This window comes from Hyperoodon ampullatus (assembly GCF_949752795.1).
Source record: "Hyperoodon ampullatus genome assembly, chromosome: 18".
Classification (NCBI taxonomy): Eukaryota; Metazoa; Chordata; class Mammalia; order Artiodactyla; family Ziphiidae; genus Hyperoodon; species Hyperoodon ampullatus.
Window position 1 is genome coordinate 7,483,612 of NC_136931.1, and position 21,781 is coordinate 7,505,392.

Sequence of the window (21,781 nt, forward strand, 5' to 3'; positions counted from 1 at the left end):
TGCCCTGTGCAGATGGTGCGTACGGGAGGAAGCTGGGGACATTCCACTGACACACAAAACAAACCCGATCACTCGTGATTTTAAGTGTAATGAAGTTCTGTGTTGTTTGGCCAACTCAACCCTGCACTTTCAGAGTTTCATTTTAAAACCTCAGGTTATCAGAACTAAAAGAGAAGAGGAACTTCTTGATGAGCCCTATACTTTCATCAAGATTAAGATTCTTGGGAAACAAATTCATGAAACTACACTTAACAGACCCTTAAACTGCTCCCAATAGCACCTTATAGAATATGAAAAACAGTAGCCCCAAGCATCTAAATCCCAAACACTGGGTCAGATTACAGACAGACAAGATTTCCTGTCTGATCTGAATGACGATGGCGATGAAGCCCTCTATTTTACACAGCAGTGGTGTTTAAATATACTACTTTCCTACGTTACGAAAACATAGCCTTGTAAAGACTCTTTAAAGTTCAAGTTGAGCTTCAAGTAATCACTTTGCAGCAGCTCTAGGAGAATTATTGTTCCTCCTGATTAAAAGTGCCTATTTAAAAAAAAAAAGCAGTAAAATGGAAACTACGCCTTAGAGAATTGTATTCCTCAAGGCCACTCACTGCTTGTTTCCAGGCTTTTGTTAAAGGACAGAATGTGTTGAATTCTTCTAAACTGGCAGGGGATCAAACACAACACTACATAATGAGGTAGCCAACAGCGTCTTTCCTATAAACACGAAGGACAAGGGAATAAATGCATGTGTAATTCTCATCCGATTAAACAGGAAACATGATAAAGCAAACTGTGAACCAAATGCCTCGGTTTAACTTGAAAAAATTTAACCCAAGGTTCTAAGGTACACCTTGTGTGTAACTGATGAGTGAGAGGAATAAAAATAAGGTACTTAAAAAGCTGTACTGACAGGCTAAAAATAAAGTCCTAACAAACATAATTCACCAACCAGAAAGAAAGATGAACCCACAGCCACTCGGGATCTGAATTATTTGAAGTGGCCATTCATTTACTTGGGTCACAGGAAGTGGCTAAGCTTTCTCCACGTCATCTTACGCAATGTGTACCCAGACTTCGTGGGCGACACGGCCCTCCTACCTGCACCTTCTCTAATTCAGATCACAGTGATTTAAGAGTTTACAACAACTCTGTTGGGCCATGAGGACGTCAATATTAAAAAAAAATACATATATATATATATATATATATATATATATATAATTAGCCTAAATTTCAGGTGAGTAGCAATTTTAAAAGATTAGTTTTTATCTCAACATGAAAAAGAGAAGGCAACAGACATTTCTCACTAGATAATTATGCAATGTTATCAGATATTGGATTTCATAAGAAAGGGAAGGAGTTTAAAAATCCATTCGCTTAGAGAACTTCAATGATAGGATTGAAAAAGAACTAACTTTCCTAAGCAGTATGCATCAGTCCAAAGAATACAGAGTTACATCTGAGCTTCTCACACGTCACATACTGCAGAGACCAAGTTGAGATATGTTTAAAATTAAAATAATAGAATTATCTCTGAAACAAAATTACAAACAATTTAGAATTTTTACTAGCTGGTTTGCCAAAAAATAGAGGAAGTCTCCAGTTCAAGACCAGGAGGACTCCGCTGCCAGCAGGCAGGATTAACTCACCTGAGTTCACGTTCCCCTCAAATGTGGGCAAGTGGGGCATTCCTCGCCCTTGCACCATAAACTTCTATCAACCAGCTCTAGGGAATACTTCAGGGATTACTAGAAAGCTAGCAAAATGCTTTCCTCAACATTCTAAGACACAGTATCTTTTCCCTTACTGATCAGATGTAAGAAAGGGAAGGATAAATGAAGCTTCAGCTTTGAAAAGTAAAAACAGCTTCTCTCTCAAACACAAACGCTTATGACTTCTGTTCTTACAACTTTAGTAAATTCTTAAATTTCCCACAGCTAAATGACAAAGAAAACCAAAGATCTTTTAGTTTATATTTGTGGAACTTGCAAAGGATACGTTTGGGGGTTTAAGTTATACCATAAATGATTATTATATGATTAAAAATTACTTGTATGCCTAAAAAATTAAGTGATATTCTAATACACTGAACAGTGAAATTGATAATCCAAAGACCAGATTCCACTTTTTGGCTTCTACTCACATCTGAAGCGGGGAATGAAGCTGTATCTACTGGGCCTCAAAGGCTGCTTTCTGTCCAATGGAGAGCACTGCACCCATCACAGAGATGTGAGGATCAAAGCGGTACGTTCTGGAAAAGATTTTGAGCCCCATATAAAAAGCAGTGAACAAAACCCAACATTAGATGTGGTAAACATTATTGGGTGTGCTGAGTACAGGGTTTCAAAAATCCTCCAGAACATACGGAGACCACAGAGCTGTGTGTCACATATAAGTCAGGCACTTTGCATTTGTTATTCTGTACTGGTTTCCCACTCTGTATTATGAGGCCGGCCTATCTGTGTGCAAAGCTTCTCACTTAAAAGTAAGTCCCTTCAATCCTGTGAAGAACGTCACCTGGATCACAAGGACACTGTATTCATTGGTCATTTATTGACTACCTACTGTGTGCCAAGCACTAGGATTAGCAGAAGACTAAAGTAGGGCTCCTGCCCACAAGGAGTTCACAGTCTAGAGGGAGGGCAGGACTTCATCTGCCTCACTGTGAAGCTCCCCAGAAACCCAAGCAGAATTCTGAGTAGGTGCTCAGTCAACACTGTTGATTAAACCCAGGGCGGGCTTTTCTGTGCCGGTTGGAGTCTCTTCTCTCACGGCTCCAGGGGCAGCCACTGGACCAGAGCAGCCTCACCCTTCCCTCCCCTTCCACTGGGTGCTCTGTATGGGGGTTCCAGCACCTTCAAAACTGATGTGGTGAAAGTGCCACCTCATTCTTTCCCCGGATAATCACAGGTCTTCATGTGACCACAGGCAGCCTCCTCTTGAATCAAGAAAGCCAACATTCCGGAAGGTAATACTGCAGTGTTTTGTTGTTGGTTTTTTTTCCCCCAGACGCGCAGGCTCAGCGGCCATGGCTCACGGGCCCAGCCGCTCCGCGGCATGTGGGACCTTCCCGGACCGGGGCACGAACCCGTGTCCCCTGCATCGGCAGGCGGACTCTCAACCACTGCGCCACCAGGGAAGCCCACTGCGGTGTTTTTAATGCTCCTTGGAAAACTTTTGGAGATCCCTGGTTTGGTGCAATGAAGCAGGGAACACACCAAATGGAACCCCAAAGGACCTAAGCAGCTAACACATTTCTCTAAAAACCTAACTTGCTACCCTGAGTAACTGCAGTGCCACAGCAAAGGAGCCCTGTCTTTACCACATCAATATAAACGATGTATCTCCTCCCATGCATTCCCTAGGCGACTCCTCACTCATAAATGACAAAATGGCACTTCCAAAGCATCACTGAAGAAAGTGCCATCATTAAAGTGGTAGTGCAAGATAACAGAACACTTCAAGACAAACAATATGCCGTCCAACATCCCCCAAATACTCTTTTTTGGTGGTTGCACAGTTTGAAAAAACCCTACTGTCAGCTATCAACTCCTCATAGCAGTAAAAGAAACGATGAATTTAGAAATTTCTTAGGCCAAATCTTTATAATATACCAACTATGAGTTGGTAAACACTAACACTGTTTTTAATATGCTAAAGAAAAGAAATGCAAACGCCAAGTAAAACTTACTACAAACTACAAATACATCAATATATACACTCAACATGAGTTTAACACAGTAGTATAAACTGAAGGACCACAGGCTCAAGAATTTATCTGAAGCACCAGGAGACAATAATATATGTAGTTTGGAACGACAATTCCAAAGCTAAACATATACAAACAGACTTACCTAGTCACATCACACACATACACACACTCACACACACACTCTCTCTCACACTTTTACATCTCACAGGATATAAGCACTATCACAAAAAAATTTAAAACTTCATTTTAAATTAAACACTTAAATCTTTGAAAAAAAATCTGTATTTGGATGTGTTAAACAAAGAAACAAACAAACCTACTTTAGACGGTAGCCTAGAAGAAATCCTTTAAATTACTCTAAGCTGAGACAACTTTCCTTCTGTTGGCGGATAATGAAAATAAATTGCACTTCCCCCAAAGATACTGTATTTAAAATGTTAAGATCTATCTTTCACCGCTAATTCCAATATACACCTGATAAAAGTGCCTAACGGAAAAAGAAGTATCAAACATTTACCAAGAAAGGATATTTCAAAGCATAAATGGATGGTTAAAACACAAACCTGTGCGAAATTAGTTAAAAATTTTTGCACGATACTAAAGTAACTGTAATTTACAAAAAAGTCATGATTAATTTTGGAACATAATAAAATTAAATACATCCCTACACTTCAGTGTAATATTTTTATATTTATATATAGTAAAATAACAGTTTGGCACTTAGCAGCTTTTCTTGTTTATTGCATCCCATATTATGTGGCATTGGTCATTTATTGGTCATTCCATATTATGTGGCATTGGTCATTATAATATAATTAATATAATTATATTATATTTAAATTTTAATTTTAAAAAAGTTACCTAATTTCTGAAGCTACAGTGTCAATGAACTAAATTTAAAAAAAAACAAAACTACTTTTATAAAATGAATTGACCAAGTCATGCAGGCACTGATAATACTGCAACAGGGACCCATTCACTCCTAAACAATGAACTGTCTCCTTGGAGAGGCCTGGTGTAGCCTGGGAAGGACTTTAAATTTCAGAAATTAAAGAAAAGAGAATTGCTGACTGTCATGGCTTTAATAGGACATCAGTTACCACTTTAATGTACCTCAGCTGTGGCTTCTGAAGGCCAAGGTTCTGTTCTGTATGGGACATCTTACCAAAGAAAATCCACTTTTTCAGAAATTTATTTCCTCTAAAACTAACATCTAGTTGTACAAAGAAAGTTTTCTTTCTTTGCAGTGGCCATGCAGTTTGCTTTGATTAAAAGACATCCAAGGTATCCTGGGGAAAGCGTGCAGACAACAGCTGACTGGTACACGGTACAAAGCGAAGAGGCTGGCTTTGACTTACGCGTCAAATCTGACTGTTATGTGAATGGCTGGCAAATCTGGCCCAGTGCCTCTGATAGAGAAGAGGAAAACCCTGTACCTCCTTTTACCCATGTCTCTGCCAGGATGGAGAGTTAACGCGCACACACAACATTCTTTAGAATTCCCACAGACAAGGCTGTTCAGTGACTTTTCTAGCACTGGATTGACTTCTACTGTTCCTGGGTGGGAAAAGACAAGTGATGCTTCATATGCATGGGAAAAGCATACAGACATTCCAGGTAGGAAGTTTCTAGGAGAAATTCCTATTCTCAAATTTATAACCAAAGGATACACTTATACATTTATTAATCATTAAGACTAAATGCTGCTTCTTATAGCCATATGCTAAGGGGCGGGGGGAAGCTGTAGAAAACAATTAGAAATGAAGAGCTCTATATTAAATTGATTAGAAATCTGATATTACATAAAATTCAAATGATGAAGTCATCAAGCACTTTGAACTCCTTGGTTTCACACTAAGGTGGTATAATTCGAATGGAAAACAAAATATCTTACAAAAGGGGTTCCCTGGTGGCACAGTGGTTAGGAATCCGCCTGCTAATGCGGGGGACACGGGTTCGGGCCCTGGTCTGGGAGGATCCCACATGCCACGGAGCGGCTAAGACCGTGAGCCACAATTACTGAGCCTGCGCTCTGGATCCTGCGAGCCACAGCTATTGAGCCCATGTGCCACAACTGCTGAAGCCCACAAACCTAGAGCCTGTGCGCCACAAGAGAAGCCACCACAATGAGAAGCCTGTGCACTGCAACGAAGACCCAACGCAGCTAAAACTAAAATAAATAAAATAATTAAAAAAAAATATCTTACAAGGTAAGTACCACTAATGACAGACTTTTTCCCCCTTGGGGAGTGGGGTTGAGTGGGTCAACATGGGAGTGAGAGGGAGGGAAGGAAGAAAGGATTAATTTGCTCTACACAAACAGAATGAAATTAAGTTGAGGTAGTTTATTCTACCAGCCAACCTTTACTTGTAATGTAATTTGTCTGAAACTCGTACTAGTGAACGGCATTGAAAAAATTCTGCTATAAAGACTAGATTCTTCACATGGATTCGCATTCCAAGACACGTTTTCAAATCCTAGACAGTAGTAAACAAGACTTTGTGTGCTTTCAGACAGATTACTTTTAAAAGTTTTTGATCCCTATATATTTCCTCTGGACTTTTTTTTTTTTTGGTCATAGCAGACCTTTATTATTTGTCCGGCTCAGGTCCTTCTTTTACAAAATCTCCTACTCACCAACATCCTCATATTTATAAAACAGTTCTGGTTAGTTGGAAAGGAAGACTGGCACTGCATGAGATCCTTCACAACCCCAGAAATGACGGCATGACACATCTTCATCTGAATTTACACAGAAGTCAGCAACTTCCTTTAAATTCACGGGAGGGCTGCCACCTGACTCCTTAATTTATTGACTCTTTTGGATTACTAAGATAGAATGTCATAAAAGAGAAATTTTATCTTAGTTTCAATTCATCATAATTTGGTTTAAAAAAGATTCTTAGGACAGAGAACTAGTAGTAAGTGGAGACTAACTGGCACTGAGTCCAATCTAACATTTTAGGCACAAATCTTAAATTGCTGGGCAGAGTTAGGCATAATATCTCCTTCCAAGTGCAGTGGAAAAGCAATCCTGCTATGTTTGGATATGTTGATATATGCATGTTTGCTCGTTTGTTAACCAAAGCCAGATACTCGAACACAGCGGTCAGCCAGACGTGAGCTCCCCACGGGGAACATGCACCTTGGTGCTGTAACTTCCTGATTTTACATGACACGGATTCCCAATTCCCTTTTCCTCTGACGCTGACTAGCCCGGTTGGTCTAGGGACACATCTCCTGGAGGAACTGACTCCTCCTCGTTTTTTTTCAGCAGTTACGTGTTCTCCCGAACAAGAGCTGGAAGCCCAGGCTTCTAAGCGTTAGAAAACCACTCGCGTTACCGCACAGAGGCCGGCGCAGAGCAAGGGTCGCCTGCCATCTCTGTCCCCTCGCAGAGCGCCGCGTCCCGGCGCGCTTGGTCAGGAGCTCCGCTTCCGCGCCGCAGCCCCGTCAAGGTGAGTGAACGCGGATGCGGAACAAGCCCTGCTGAAGCTGCAGGCGGAAAAGCTTGCAATTCGCAATACGTAAGGCTGCACACCCGGTTCGGCGGAGGTCAGAGGGGAGGAGGGGCTTGGTGTGGTGCCAGGTTCCCGTGCTCCTTTTGAACTCGCGCACGTAGTCGTAATTGGTACCTGCGCCGTGAGAATAAGCAGAGGTGACACACCGTGCCTCGGAATCACCGGGAAACGGTTCCGACAAGATCACTGTAACATTCTGACCTGTATCAAGATCTCCGATGACATAGATACTGGCTCCTATGGGGACAGCTCCGTACACAAAAGAGGAACTGGCAGGGATGCATAAATTCTGGTCATTAAGATAGATCCACCTGAGGACAAACAGAGGGACAGAATGAAGGAGGTCAAAGGGTGTCCACGACATCTCAGCAGCCTGAGATGACAAAACTCAGTGAGCCACCTACAGTACAAGGCACGACACCGACACCCCTCTTCTGGGGAAACACTCACTTCCTTCCAGTCACTGAACACTTAGTTGTGTCTGTTCCAGAACGTCGCATATAATGAATCATAGAGTGCACTATTCAGTCCGCTTCCTTCACTCAGCACAGTGTGAAGGAGATTGCTCCCTGCTGTGGCTTCATCATTATCTCATTGCTTGTTATCTTAAGCAGGATTCCATTACATGGTACAGCAGAATTTGTTACCCATTCACCTGTTCAGGTTCGTTTGGGCAGCCTCCAGTGTCTGGCTATTGTGAGTGAAGCTATTTTGGAATTGAGAGGGCAAAGCTCTTTTGTGGGCTTACGTTATGGAATTGCTTGATTATATGGTTAAAGGTATATTTCCTTTGATAAGAAAACACCACACTGTTTTCCAAGGTGTTGTGCCATTTTGCATTCCAATGAGCAACATGTGAAAACTCCAACTGCTCGGCATTACTGACAGCTCGGGTACCATCGGTCTTTTTCGTTTTAGCCATATGAGTGAGAGGTGTGCTTTCCCCTGAAGACCAATGGTGCTAAGCATCTCTGCATGTGCTTACTGAACACTTTATGTATCTACTTTTGTGAAATTTCTGCTCAAAGATCTGCTCATTTTTCAAACTGGCTTTTCTGTCTTCTTATTAAATTTTAAGATTCTTTTTATTTTATGGATACAAGTCCTTTGTTGGATACGTGTATCACAAGTCTTTTTCCCAGCATGCAGACTGTCTTTTCATTATCTTAATGGGGACTTTTGAGAACAGAGGTTTTTAATTTTGATGAATTCCAGTTTATCATCTTTTTCTTTTTATAGTTCATGTTTTCTATGTCCTCCTAGGAAATCTTTGCCTACTCCAAGGTTGCAAAGGTTTTTTAAATTAAAATTTCTGGAAATGTTATTGTTTCAGTTTTTACACTTAGGTCTTTTTTTTTTTTTTTTTTTTTTTGCGGTACGCGGGCCTCTCACTGTTGCGGCCTCTCCCGTTGTGGAGCACAGGCTCCGGACGCGCAGGCTCAGTGGCCACTGGTCACGGGCCCAGCTGCTCCGCGGCATGTGGGATCTTCCCGGACCGGGGCACGAACCTGTGTCCCTTGCATCGGCAGGCGGACTCTCAACCACTGCACCACCAGGGAAGCCCTACACTTAGGTCTTAAGATACATTTCAAGTTAACTTTTGTGTATGGTATGAGGTATAAGAGTCAAGTCCTTTTTCTCCCCCATACGGATACCTAGTTGTTCCAGCATCACTTGCTGAAAAGACATTTCTTTCCCCACTAAATTGCTTGGTACTTCTGTTGAAAATCAATTTAATAGCCACTAAAAGGAGCCAGGGCTCCATGAAGAAGTGGCTGACTCCACAGAAGAGGCCGAAAATACAAGATGAGCCTGGATCATCTTGTGCTGCCACATAGGAAGAGCTTAAAACAGGATGAGTTGTGTCAGAAGGACACCGGAGCTGATATGCAGTAGCTCCCAATGGCCACGGTGGGAACAGTTGGAGCAACACAATGAATAATGAGAGTCCTGGACAGATAACTCATAGAATAAATATCCACAAGTCCATACTGAGAAACACAAATGACTGAATACATTAAAGAAAAAATTAGGGAGAAGGGGCAGGTCTTCTTTACAGAATTCCAGCTGACAAAGGTAGAAGGAACGAGGGAAGCAGAAGAACCACCATCAGGCAAACAGCACAGTGGTAACTACTGCAAGGCCAGTCCACCAGTGATGCTGAAGTAGAGGTGAAAGTTTAAGGAGAAACAGTGTATTCCCATATTCTCAAATTCTCTCTTCCAAGATACTCATTAATTACAAAGGGAGAAATAGTGACTTTACAACGGGGAAACCCAAAAGATGCCACCTTAACCAAGTCGTCAAGGTTAGCATCACCAGTAACGAGACATTATTGACATCACGCTCCCCCTGACGCCGGGCAGAGAAGGGCCCAGCAGCACTTCTGTGGGATTCCTGGCCCAAACGCGCAACCTCAGCCTCATCGCGAGACGTCATGAGACAAACCCACGTGAAGAGACATCCTAGTAAAAAAACTGACCAATAACCTTCAAGGGTGTCAAGGTCATGAAGGACGAGGAAAGACTGAGGAACCGTCACAGATTAAAGGAGACCGAAGAAACTCAACAACCGAAAGCCATGTCGGGTCCTGGATAGGATCCCGGAGCAGAGAGAAAAAGATATTAGTGGGCAAGCTGGTGAAATCTGAATAAAGTCTGTAGTTTACTTAATAATACTGTACCTATGTGAGTATCCTGGTTTTGATATCTGTACTATGGTATGTAACATGAGGAGAAGCTGGGTGAAGCTGGGAGAAGCTTTTGGGAACTCTTGACTATTTTTGCCACTTTTCTACAAGTCTAAAATTATTCCAAAATAAAAGGGTATTTTTGCTTTAAAACAAAAACAAAAACAAATGACTCTGCTATGTAATAATGTTTACTTAAGGTAATCTGACCAAACAATTTCCCTTTAATAGCTAAAGGCATAGCCAGGTCAGAGAAGACCTCAGTCAGATCTTGGAAATGTATCTAAACCCTTCAGAACTACCAGTGTCTGGGCCTCCACTCACCATCAGAGCACGAAGATGCCCTGGCACTGTTCCCGTGTGTCTAACTCTATGCCATCAAGCATCCAAGAAGCCACTGGCTAAGGTCTACAGCATCTTGATGTTAAATACAAATGTAAAATTATTTCACCAATAACAGCACTTTTATTTCAATGAGCACTCTTCCCAGACTGTTATATAAAGTAGTAGATTCCATATTTTTAATCCCAAGAAACCCAGAAGCAGAATGATTTGTCCAAGATCATGGAACAACTCAGAAGCAAAGCTGCTGTAAAGCTGCCATATCCCTGAGTACCTTTACCTAACATCCGATTCCTCGAACACCTAAAAGTTGACTGGAATCAAGCAGTTTGCTGGGACCGGGAGTTCAGTTTGGCCCCTGCCTCCGAGATGCCTCTAATAAACAGGAAAAGGGAAACATCTAAGAGCTCTCAATGCAAAGTGAAAATGGGGACCCGAACAGGCCTTTGAAAGAAAAAGTTTGAAAAATGTCAAATACAATAAGTGGTTTGTTCATATTTTATGTCTTCAAGGCTAAATAAATATAAATAACTAAACCTCGACATTTAAATTCTTCCCAGGTCCTGAATCAAACAAAGCTGATGAGTATCCCCCTGTCCTGTCTGCAGCTGAGCCACTCCCAGGATGACCCTGTTGGAGAGGCATACAACCCTTCCAGCAAGTCCATCAACAGGGCCACAGGCACGCCCACAAGGTAGCTGGCACTTCTTCTGAATTAAGACATACGCGACTAGATTATCTACTGAAAGAACACATCAGAATACAAGGGCATTTCTCAGTAATTTTGTAGAGTTGAGAATTCAACATGATTCCTCCCTGGAATAATACAACAAAGCTGAAGAAATTGGTCTATGTAGACTGTCTACAAATTTGGTCCAAAGCAGATCAGTGATTCAGAGTTCCTGGGTTTCAGAAAAATAATCCTATGTGATCTATTTTATATAATGCGGAGGCTTCAAAGTACATAAAATATGAGAATTTAATTGGATCATATATTTAGCTGCTGCTTTAAAAAATGGTATAAATGGCATGTAGTTCTGCATTTCTTTCTCTACCATTTATCACCTCGTTGACCTTGGACGACTGAGCTAACCCAGTCTCTCTTTCATCATTTGTAAGGTGGGGACACCGTCGCTAAGCTCAGGTGTCTGCTGTGAGGATGAAATGGAACAGCCAATGTAAAGTACTTTGCACAGTGTCTAGTACATAGCAGGCATTGTGAAGTAGCAGTCATTTTTGTAATGGACGAGGCAATACTATGCCTTTATTGCACTATTCTCAAACGTGGGCTCCTCAGGACTTGGAGGCTACAATGATGTGTCCTCTGGTAACTCAGAATTAAGAATCCCCCCTCCCTCAAAGGAAACTTTAAAATGGGGCAAGCTTCAGAGAGAGCAGGGTAGGAGGGGTAAGACAGGCAAGGAGAGAAGGTGGGAAGGAGAGAGGGAGGGGAGAAGGAGCTTCAGTGAGGGCTCGGCTGAGCCTCCCACAAGAGGCAGCTACAAACTCTAGACAAAATACAAAAGACAGACTGCCTGAGGGCTCTGAAGACTGAGCAGAAGCAGGCAGATTTGGGAAAGAAGTTGAAAGCGGAACAAGCACCCACATGGAATGAGTTTCCAGTTCCTTGGTAGCTCCGTCTGAAGGCAGCCTGGGGCTAGCAGCTCTGGGGAACAAAAGCCCTAGAGAAAACCCTGCCGTCTTTCTGGCCACCGGAATCAGGGGAGAGCATCTTGGGGCAACAAGGATCACTGAAGTGTGCGGGGGTCTCAGAAAGATGGGAGGTACGGAAGAGCCCCTAAACTGACGGGCATCCACCTGAGTCACGTCTGACTGACACTGGATCCACGAATGCTTGCACCTGAGGCTGCATAAGTCTAACCAAGTCCACTGTCTGCTAAATGCCTGGAGCAAGTCTCTGAAGCAACAGTAAGAGACCTCGGGGCCTCAACAATGTCATGTTCGCAACGCCCCGGACACAATCCAGAATTACTCAACAAAAGAGCCAGAAACATGAAAACCCCTTTGCAAGGAAATAAACAATCAACAGACGCCAACTCTGAGATGACTCAGATGCTGGGATTATCTGCCAGGTAGGGACCTGAACTGAACGCAGCTACCATAACGATGCTCAGTGAGGGAAAGGAAAACACGCTTAAGATAAAAAGATAGGAGACCGCAATAGAGAAATTTAAAAAATCTAATATGCTACCTGAAGAAGCTAGAAAAGGAAGAACAAAATAAACCCAAAATAAGTAAAAGGAAGGAAATAACATAGACAAGGGGAGAAACCAATGAAACAGAAAACACACAGTGGAGAAAATTAACATGGATGCATAGCTGGTTCTTTGAGAAGGTAAGCGCAGTGCAGAGAGCGCTGGCGGGACTGCAAGGCTGGGGAGAGGAATGGGCTTCTTCCCTGGTGTCGGTGGCCTTTTCCTTCCTCCATCTGCTCTGCTGCCTCCTGTGTGCCGGGGGACCAGAGTGGCTCTCCCTCAGGGAGGTCCTTTGCCAGCCAGCAGGCAGCTTCCACGCAGCAGCTCTGGCCCCGGCACCCCAGGGCTCTGCCACGTCCGGGACCACTGCACACCCTCCTCCACGGAGATGAATCCAGCCTTGTGGGGCAGGGAGGGCTCTTCCCAGTTTGCTCCTTCCTGGGGCACTCTCCCTCAGCCCTAAAGGCTGTAGTCGCGCTTCCTTCATCGGCTGTTTCTGCATTCTCTCACCTGTTAGCAGCTAACTACACTTACTAGTTAATAATTATGTACATTAAATCTCCCCTGCAGATTACGAGGTGGTTTCTGTCTCCTGGCTGGACCATGACTGAAGCAGATTTGGTTAGGAGCAGCGTTCATCTCCCATCCTCTTGCTCACATGTCTTACAAAGGCATCTGTAGTATGTGCTACTTCCTAAGCCTCAGATCCACCCAGCATAACATGGTCAATGGGGCAGACCAATACAGTACGGCACACCAAGGTGATCAAAATCTCTGGGGACTAATAATATACTGCACATGGCAAAACTGACACAGTCCTGAGGCAACACCGTACAGGGGTACCGCTGGTCCTGCCAGGTACAAGAAACAGCTGCTGGTGGTCGCTGCAGACTGGTGTGAAGAGAAGGCATCAGCTAAGGCAACAGCAGCAACCAAGGCCAGGGACTGTGCTGCATAAAGATCCCACCCGTGGGACCGAGTCTGTGATCAGCTTAATTACCTGCTTAAGTTTATGAAAGTTCACGGTTATTTTCCAAAATCCACTTGACTTTTCTACTTTTTCTAAGTGAATTAAGTGGGGATATGATACGTAGCACGATGCCTGCATTTTCAAGTCTTTGACGGTGGCACTAATGTCTGCACATTCCTCAGGATGCAGTACTGCTTCTGGTTTTTTATCTTGGCAGGGAAGGAAAGTTCCAGTGACTTCCACTTAACCCTTGCTACCATAATGGTCCGTTACCCACAAGTCAGAGAACCACAGGGGGTTCAGCCAGTGGTCAAAGATGTCTATCCAAGTATACATTCAGGCATCAAAAGATGAAACTGACAGATGTAGGCTTCAAAGAATAGTTAACATGATTTACCTATAATATAAAAATGAAAGGGGGAGGGCATCTCGGCTGAGCAAATGCACAGAGACAATAAAACACAGGATGGCTATAAGAAGTGAGCTGGAGTACAGAACATGTGAAAAGAAGAAAGTGAAAAAGGCTGAACATTTTTCTCAACCTCAGATCATGGAGGGCCCCGAGTAGGAGGCTAAATACTATTATCTTTACTTGGTAAGCAATGGGGAAACAGGAAGAATTTCCATCACAATGAAATGACCAAAGTCAGATTAATCTTTCAAAAGCACAAGTAGGTGAAATGTATTAGAGAGACTGGTTAGAAGACTTTGCACATATAAAAGAGTGAGCTCACTGGAGTCGGGCAGAAAAATAAAGGGGGGGATGTGTGAAAAATACTACAGAGTTTAAAAAGAAAAAAGAAAAAACTTGGCAACTCATGAGATGTGAAGCGTAAGAGAGAATCAAAGATGACCTTATTTTGAATATGGACCACTGGGAGGATGGTAGTACGAGTAAAGGAACAGGGATGGGGCCTCCCTGGTGGCGCAGTGGTTGAGAGTCCGCCTGCCGATGCAGGGGATACGGGTTCGTGCCCCGGTCCGGGAGGATCCCATATGCTGCAGAGCGGCTGGGCCCGTGAGCCATGGCCGCTGAGCCTGCGCGTCCGGAGCCTGTGCTCCGCAACGGGAGAGGCCACAACAGTGAGAGGCCCGCATACCGAAAAAAAAAAAAAAAAAAAGAACAGGGATGCAAGGAACAGAAATAGATATACTGTCTTTCTGGATATATGAAGTTGTTGCCATGACTTGGTATAAATAATGGCAATTTTTTTTTGCTTTCCTTCGAACAGTTTTGTTTTTAGTCAAAAACACAGAAAGTAGTAAGATATGGCATTTTTCCAGGAAAGTTTTAACCTAAAAATAGGGAACAAAGACAGGAAAGACAAGAGATTACTTAAAAACAGTAAATGGTCTCTAGTCTAATGCAGGTTGTTCATCTGGCAACAGTTTCCAGAGTATGCAAATATCACACACTTGGAAACATCTGATCTTTAAAGAAATAAACTACTTATAGATTTTTTTTCCGTCTATAGATATTTATGGGAAAGCCTATATTTTTAAGGCAATATTGTGTGGTGGCTGAAAATGTGGACTCTGGGGCCAGAACGCCCGAGTTCAAATTCCAGCTCTGCCACCTGCTACCTGTGTGTTTTGGGGCACATTGCTTAACCTCTCTGTGTTTTGGTTTCCTCGTAAGCAAGATAAGAATAAAAAGAGTAACTATATCTCAGAGGGTTGTTTTGAAGATTAAATGAGTTAATACATGGCACTGAGTGTTATATGCATGTTTAGTGTTATCTAAACAAGAATCCTACGTATCAACAGAAGTTAAGCTTTCTTCATTCTGTTTGTGAATCAACACTGGAAAGCTTGAATATAAGCAAACTAAAGATAATACAAATTTTATTTGGAAGTGCTTTTAAATAGCAAGGAAGAAGCAATACTCATGTTTAACAATTATGAACTGAAAGCAAGTAATATACTTATATCTGAAGCTTATCAACTATCTTAGTATGAGACAACCTGATAGAAATCTAAAGGTCCTAATAATTGATAGCATATCAAGGGCAGATAAAAAACTTTACAGCCAGATTTAAGTCCTATACAATCAAAATAGGGATAGAAAATGGTAAAACCATAAGCAACCCTGATTACTTCAGCGAGTTTATAGCTCTCTAGCTCACATTGTCCAACCAGTAATTCAGTCATTATGACAAAGGCGGATAACAATATTTTATCAGAAACCAAACGTACTGACCACTGCTTGTTAATGAGGTTGGGCACACTGTTTTGGGATTCATTTGGGCAAGAAATTAATATACTACTGCATACCTTGAACAGTCAGCCCTCACAGTAACATATGATGGAAGAGAAGTGTAGGAAAGTCCTTGAAATTCTGCCCCCCACCGCTACCAGAGCAAGCATGCTCAAACAGCTCTCCCACTTTGTCTAGTAAATTTTCCTAAGACTGTTTGCCCCCTGCAATTGAAGGAAAAGGTGGGGGGGAAAGGCTATGCAAATATCCTAAATTTAAAAATACACTAATAGTTAGGTAACATTTATACATATTTTCTAAAATCTTGGCAGCTGCTCATTGTTTGCCCTTATCTAAAATAATATGAACTTGAACACTATATTCTGGCACCCCCTTCTGGTAACACAGTTGAAATGCTATCACAAGATTAACTTCAGCACGGCAGTTTCCCTGTAGGATTTGAACATATTACTGCAATAACAATACTGTCTGGTGGTTACAACAATATAACGTGTCAGAGGAGGGAAGTGAGGGGGTTGGAAGGATGCTGCCTACTTTACAAGACATACGGCAGCCTGTCAGAGGTTTTGAGAATCTCTGACACCACATTTGCTGAGAGTCTGACACTGGCCAGGTATGATGCCAGAAGCTAGGACCCAAAGCTGAGCTGGAACTTGTCCTGAAGGAGCTTCTGTTACCTCTATCACATCCAAGAGAGAGATGTATAGGATCCCAGACTGAGGAGCCTGACTCAGACTGCGAGGTGTGAGAAGGCTTTCTCTGGGCAGTGATGATTAAGCAGAGTTTTGGAAGAGGTCAAATTAACTGGATAAACATGGGAAGGGAAATATTAGGCAAAAGGAATAGTACAAAAGCACAGAGCTTTGTCACAGCTTACCCTTCCCCCTCCCCATATCCTCAAGTCCATTCTCTAGTAGGTCTGTGTCTTTATTCCTGTCTTGTCCCTAGGTTCTTCATGACCTTTTTTTTTTTCTTAGATTCCATATATATGCGTTAGCATACGGTATTTGTTTTTCTCTTTCTGACTTACTTCACTCTGTATGATAGACTGTAGGCAAAGCGAGAGAGTGGCATGGACATATATACACTACCAAACGTAAAACAGATAGCTAGTGGGAAGTAGCCGCATAGCAACAGGGAGATCAGCTCGCTGCTTTGTGACCACCTAGAGGGGTGGGATAGGGAGGGTGGGAGGGAGGGAGACGCAAGAGGGAAGAGATATGGGAACATATGTATATGTACAACTGATTCACTTTGTTATAAAGCAGAAACTAACACACCATTGTAAGGCAATTATACTCCAATAAAGATGTTAAAAAAAAAAAAAGCACAGAGCTGAGACAATCATACCATATTTTGGAGCAATAAGTCACTCAGTGGGACTCAAGTGACGCATCTGGGTTGAACAGTAGCAGAAACAGTAGACATAGGCCAAATCACAAAAGGCCATATCTGCTAAGTTAAGGAGTTTAAACTTTCTCCTAAAAGCTATCAAAAGTGTCAAGGTCTGATCTACATTTTAGAAACATTTTTCTATGGCTTTCCTATGAGTTACCAAGATTTCTGAAGTCACTGAATAAATATCTACTATGGATTAGACATAAATAGATAAATTCAATGAAATAATTTGAAAACAAAACTAAACAAAGCTAAAACATGCCTTTGAAAGCATAAAGAAAAAGTTGCAGAAGCCACATGAAACCATTCATAAATACCTTTTAAACTCATCGTGGTAGAATTCCGACTTGCAGGTTACCATCTCGCCCCCCTGGATGTCGTCGCGACTTCTGACTCCCCCAAATACATACAGTTCCATGGCGACTCCACAGGCTACAGCTCCAAACCTGAAAGGCCACATAGGGCATACTAGGTATTAGATTTACAACTCATGACCCGATTCCGTAATTCCTCTTATGCTTGTTTTAGCTCTGCGCCATTCAACGTTTCACAAATACATGGGTCTTCCTTTTTCAGGAAATGGTTTATTAATTTAATGTTATATCAACCAAATGCCAAGTCAAATAAAAGATTAGCTGGAAAGAAGGGAAAAACAAAAGCCAGGTGAAGGGGGCTCTGCACAGTCCTTATCCAAGTTCTCTCACCTTCTCTCTTTCAGTGGACAGATAGCGGTCCACTGCTGGGTCCGTGTGTCATAACATTCCACAGACTCGAAGAGTTTTCCATATGATCCTCCACCCATGGCATAGATTTTCTTTTTCATAGCTGCATAGCAGCCAATCTGAAAGGAGAAAGCAACAGTGGGGGAGGCAACATTTATTATTAAAGTTAGGCGAGTAAGTACCAGCTTGGCTAGAGAGCACTGGCAAATATCTGGAAAAGGATCTGTCTTCTAATAGTAAGACTATGTATGGTGCCTTCCAATATTACAACAGAGGCTTTTAAAAATGAGAAGAGCAAGGTAATACACACACTGTTAATCCTCAGAAAAGGATTAACTCCATCTAATACTATTCCACTAAGTGAGAAAAGTAAATAATCCTAACTTTTAAAGAGGCTTTCCAGGCTTTCTGTTCTCACCACTATTTGAAGAGTCCAAGATGTGGACTCCTTGGAGCAAGACGTCATTCAATTCCTGCCCCAAGTTAAGTCAGTTGAAAGGGCACAGACAGTGAGAGGTCATATTATGAGTAAATCCCAGTACCCAAGGTGTAAAATACCTAGGGCGCTAGACAAGGCTTTGGCCTGATGATGAAATTCCAGCCTCTACCAGGGAAAAGAAATACAGACTAAGCTGTAAACAGCTAACATGAGCCATCTGTTTTCATTCTACTCAGTAAGCAATGGCAGTTCTCTACCTATGGATTCATGTTTCTCCCCAGTCCTGCACAATGATTAAGAAAACAGGTTTGGGAGACCTGCTTCCTTCCTAGGTTAATGCAATCACAAAGCATTTATCAGGCGTGGGCCTTGGACACAGCAGCGCTGCCCAGAGCCCACTGCCAAGGTAAACTCTCTTACACACCGTTTCCTAGCTTGGTGTGTGGCTGGTAATAGTGAAGGCAAGCTACCAACAAAGACATAATTCTATAATGTTAATTCTTTTAATACTATCGATTGTGTTAAAAGGCATATGTAGGAAATGAAGAAACATAACTTTAAAATCCAATTTGTGAATTAGTTATCACAAGATATAGTTCTCACCTTTCTAACCATGGTTAAATCGGGTTGCTTTGTCCAGGTTTTAGAATAAATATCATAACATTCCATGGAAATTAGCTCTTTTTCACCATCTTCTCCTCCTAAAACGTACAGCATCCCATCTATCTCCACAATTCCAAAGTTATGTCTTGCCTGAAAAGACATCAAAGATCTTTGTAGACAAAAGGCCAACTATCAGATTGAAAGCTGATATTCATACATTTAATAAAAATTACAGATATCATTATATTCCAGCATTCCAGCAAAGAAATACCAGGCTCAAAACCATCTCTCTCAAATATTTCTGATTTCCCTAGCAGCTCACTCTTCTATCACAATAGACAGAGAACCCAAGTCCAGGAATTTCCCGGAACAAGGGAACTACACACGTGGTGAATTCACTGGCAGAATTCTTACTTTTTAGTCACAACAGCTCACGACAAGAAAGAGAACTATTGCTATGTGGCTCTGTGAAATGATCTTTGTACAGCAGTGGGCAGCAAGTGGCTCCCAGCTGATGTGTGAAGTCAAGTAAGATCCACATCAACAGCACTGCCTGTGGCTGGAGAGGTGGGGGTGGGAGGGGGAGAGGCCCGGGCTAAGGCTGCCTGGAGCAACAGAACCTGATGTGTTTCACACTCATCCACTCACAGCACTTCCTGGGTGCCCAGCCCCACTCCAGCACTGCAGGGAGAGCGCTGACCACACAAACAAAATGCACTGCCGTCATCAAAAAGTCTGTGCGAACCATTGAGAAAGATCTAGTACGTGAGGAGGTTCTATGTGGTATGAAGAGAAAGCAAGCAGGGGAGGGGGCAGGAGAGCTGAGAGGCCAGGGGAGGCCTCACTGAGAAGGAGCCACATGGACAAACACTGAAGGAAGCAAGCAGCGAGCCACGCGGGTACCTGGCAAAGGTCCCAAAGCAAGTGCACTCCTAGGAGGCTTGAGCCGGGGGAGCGAGGGAAGGCACAGGGAGCAGAGTTGGGAGGGGGGCACGAGCACACCAGGCAGGGGGGCTTGGCGAGGCTGCTACCGCCTTCCTTATACGCAAATGCAAAGCAAACTAAAGTGCTAAAGGGAAAAAAGAAACATCAGACAAATTACAAAAGCAGTATCTTACCTCGGTCATTGGTGGCAGTGCGGTCCATGTGTTTGCATCTGGGTCATACTTTTCTCCTGAGCTCAGGGTCTGCTTATTTTCGTCTTGGCCCCCATATACAAACAAAAATCCTTCTGCAAAAAATCAAAGAAGACACGCAAGAAAGTTGAAATGTAAGTTATCAACACCTATCTCTAGTCAAATGCAAATGCCGTAAGGGCACAGATAGGATGTGGAGATACCTTCTCTGACAACAACAGATTCGAGATCTTACCAAGCCTGGGTGATAGAGCCAAATCTGTGAGTCACTCTGACCATTTCACTTGCCTCGGGATCTCTGAGTGGATTCCCACTACCCTGCACCTTAAAAGGAAGACTGACACCACCCATCCGGTCAGCAAGTGACTCTGAGTTATCTCAGTTCAGCTGTTCTGTTCCCCAGCCTCTATTTAAAATAGTCTTCTTAAAGGAGAAGAAGTCAACAAGACACTATGGTAAAACTGAAGGGAAATGTGGGCCCTAGAGAGGTTACCATGCATGGAAACCATTTTGCTCTGAGGGTGGTTAACAATCTGGGAAAAATGCAACCTTTCTCTTAATGGCTTTGAGGGGATGAAGAAGATAGAAATCTAAATCCCAGGCCCACAGACAGCATGGCTTCTGGCAGGAAAGCCTCGCTGAAGTTCTAACCATCAGGATGAAGGCCAACCACAATTAGAAGCCAGATTTAAATCTCCTTGCTTATCTAGGAAATCTCAAAATTTGAATTCGATTTACAGTAATTACAAATTAGTAGTGTTTTCAGGGAACTGGCAGAAAAAAACACAAAAGTTCTATGGAAGAAAGTATGTTTATCTAAGTTTTAGATTCTAACATTCTAAGATTTTAAAACATCACATTATCCCTACAAATAATTTTTTTTTTTTTTTTGCGGTATGCAGGCCTCTCACTGTTGTGGCCTCTCCCGTTGTGGAGCACAGGCTCAGTGGCCATGGCTCACGGGCCTAGCCGCTCTGCGGCATGTGGGATCTTCCCGGACCAGGGCACGATCCCGCGTCCCCTGCATCGGCAGGTGGAATCTCAACCACTGCACCACCAGGGAAGCCCCCTACAAATAATTTTTAATAAAACAATCTTTGGCACTCAGCCAAAGATACTCAGGTATACAAAGAAACCAGACTCTATTAAGAAGAACCAGTGGAAGCAGAGAATAGGGAGTAGTCTTGCAAAGATTCCAAATTTCAAATATTGCAGTAATCAGAAAGACGATAAAACAACAAAGCTCACTATGTTTTAAAAAAGACAAATGTGAAGGTAACTCTAGAAGAAGAGACAAGAGAAGTGACATAGTAGATTTGAAAAAAACTTACAGAGAATTTCTAGGGGAAAAAAGATAAAAATAGATTAAATAAAAAATTCAATGGATGCATTGAATGGCAGATTCATCACAGTTAAAGAGAGAATTCATTAAGTGCAAGATAAATCAAAAGAAATCACAGAGAAGGGAACATGGAGAAGCAAAAAGATGAAAAAGAAAACAAAAAGAAGGTAGAAGGCAGGGGCTGGAGTAGAAAGGTCTAGCCATGTTTGATCTGACTTCCAAAAGCAGAGAGACAGAGGAGAAGGAGCAAGGATGACATATGAAGACATAACAAACAAGAAGTTCACAGATTTGATGAAAGGCCAAGCTACAGAGTCAAGATGCCCAACAGTCTCCAAATATGGCAAAATTTCAAATAAAATGTTGCCTCAGCACACTACAGTGAAATGGCAGAAAAACCAAGACAAAAAGAAAATCTTAAATACAGCCCAGAGAAAAGGCAGAGCTTTAGATCTGACAATTGACT

The 21,781-nt window shown here is 42.4% G+C and overlaps 1 protein-coding gene across 1 annotated transcript in view; it reads right to left on the reverse strand.

The window, feature by feature from the left end:
* Positions 1–7,172: 7,172 nt before the first annotated feature.
* The window catches only part of GAN (gigaxonin), a gene marked incomplete at both ends in the record, with an annotated part of 53,755 nt that continues 39,146 nt past the window's right edge, over positions 7,173–21,781 (reverse strand). Inside the window, 6 exons of the mRNA XM_079724020.1 lie at positions 7,173–7,354; positions 7,442–7,551; positions 17,391–17,519; positions 17,778–17,914; positions 18,838–18,987; positions 19,956–20,068. Of these exons, the coding sequence (XP_079580146.1) occupies positions 7,173–7,354; positions 7,442–7,551; positions 17,391–17,519; positions 17,778–17,914; positions 18,838–18,987; positions 19,956–20,068 (821 nt within the window). The remainder of the gene's footprint in view (positions 7,355–7,441; positions 7,552–17,390; positions 17,520–17,777; positions 17,915–18,837; positions 18,988–19,955; positions 20,069–21,781) is intronic.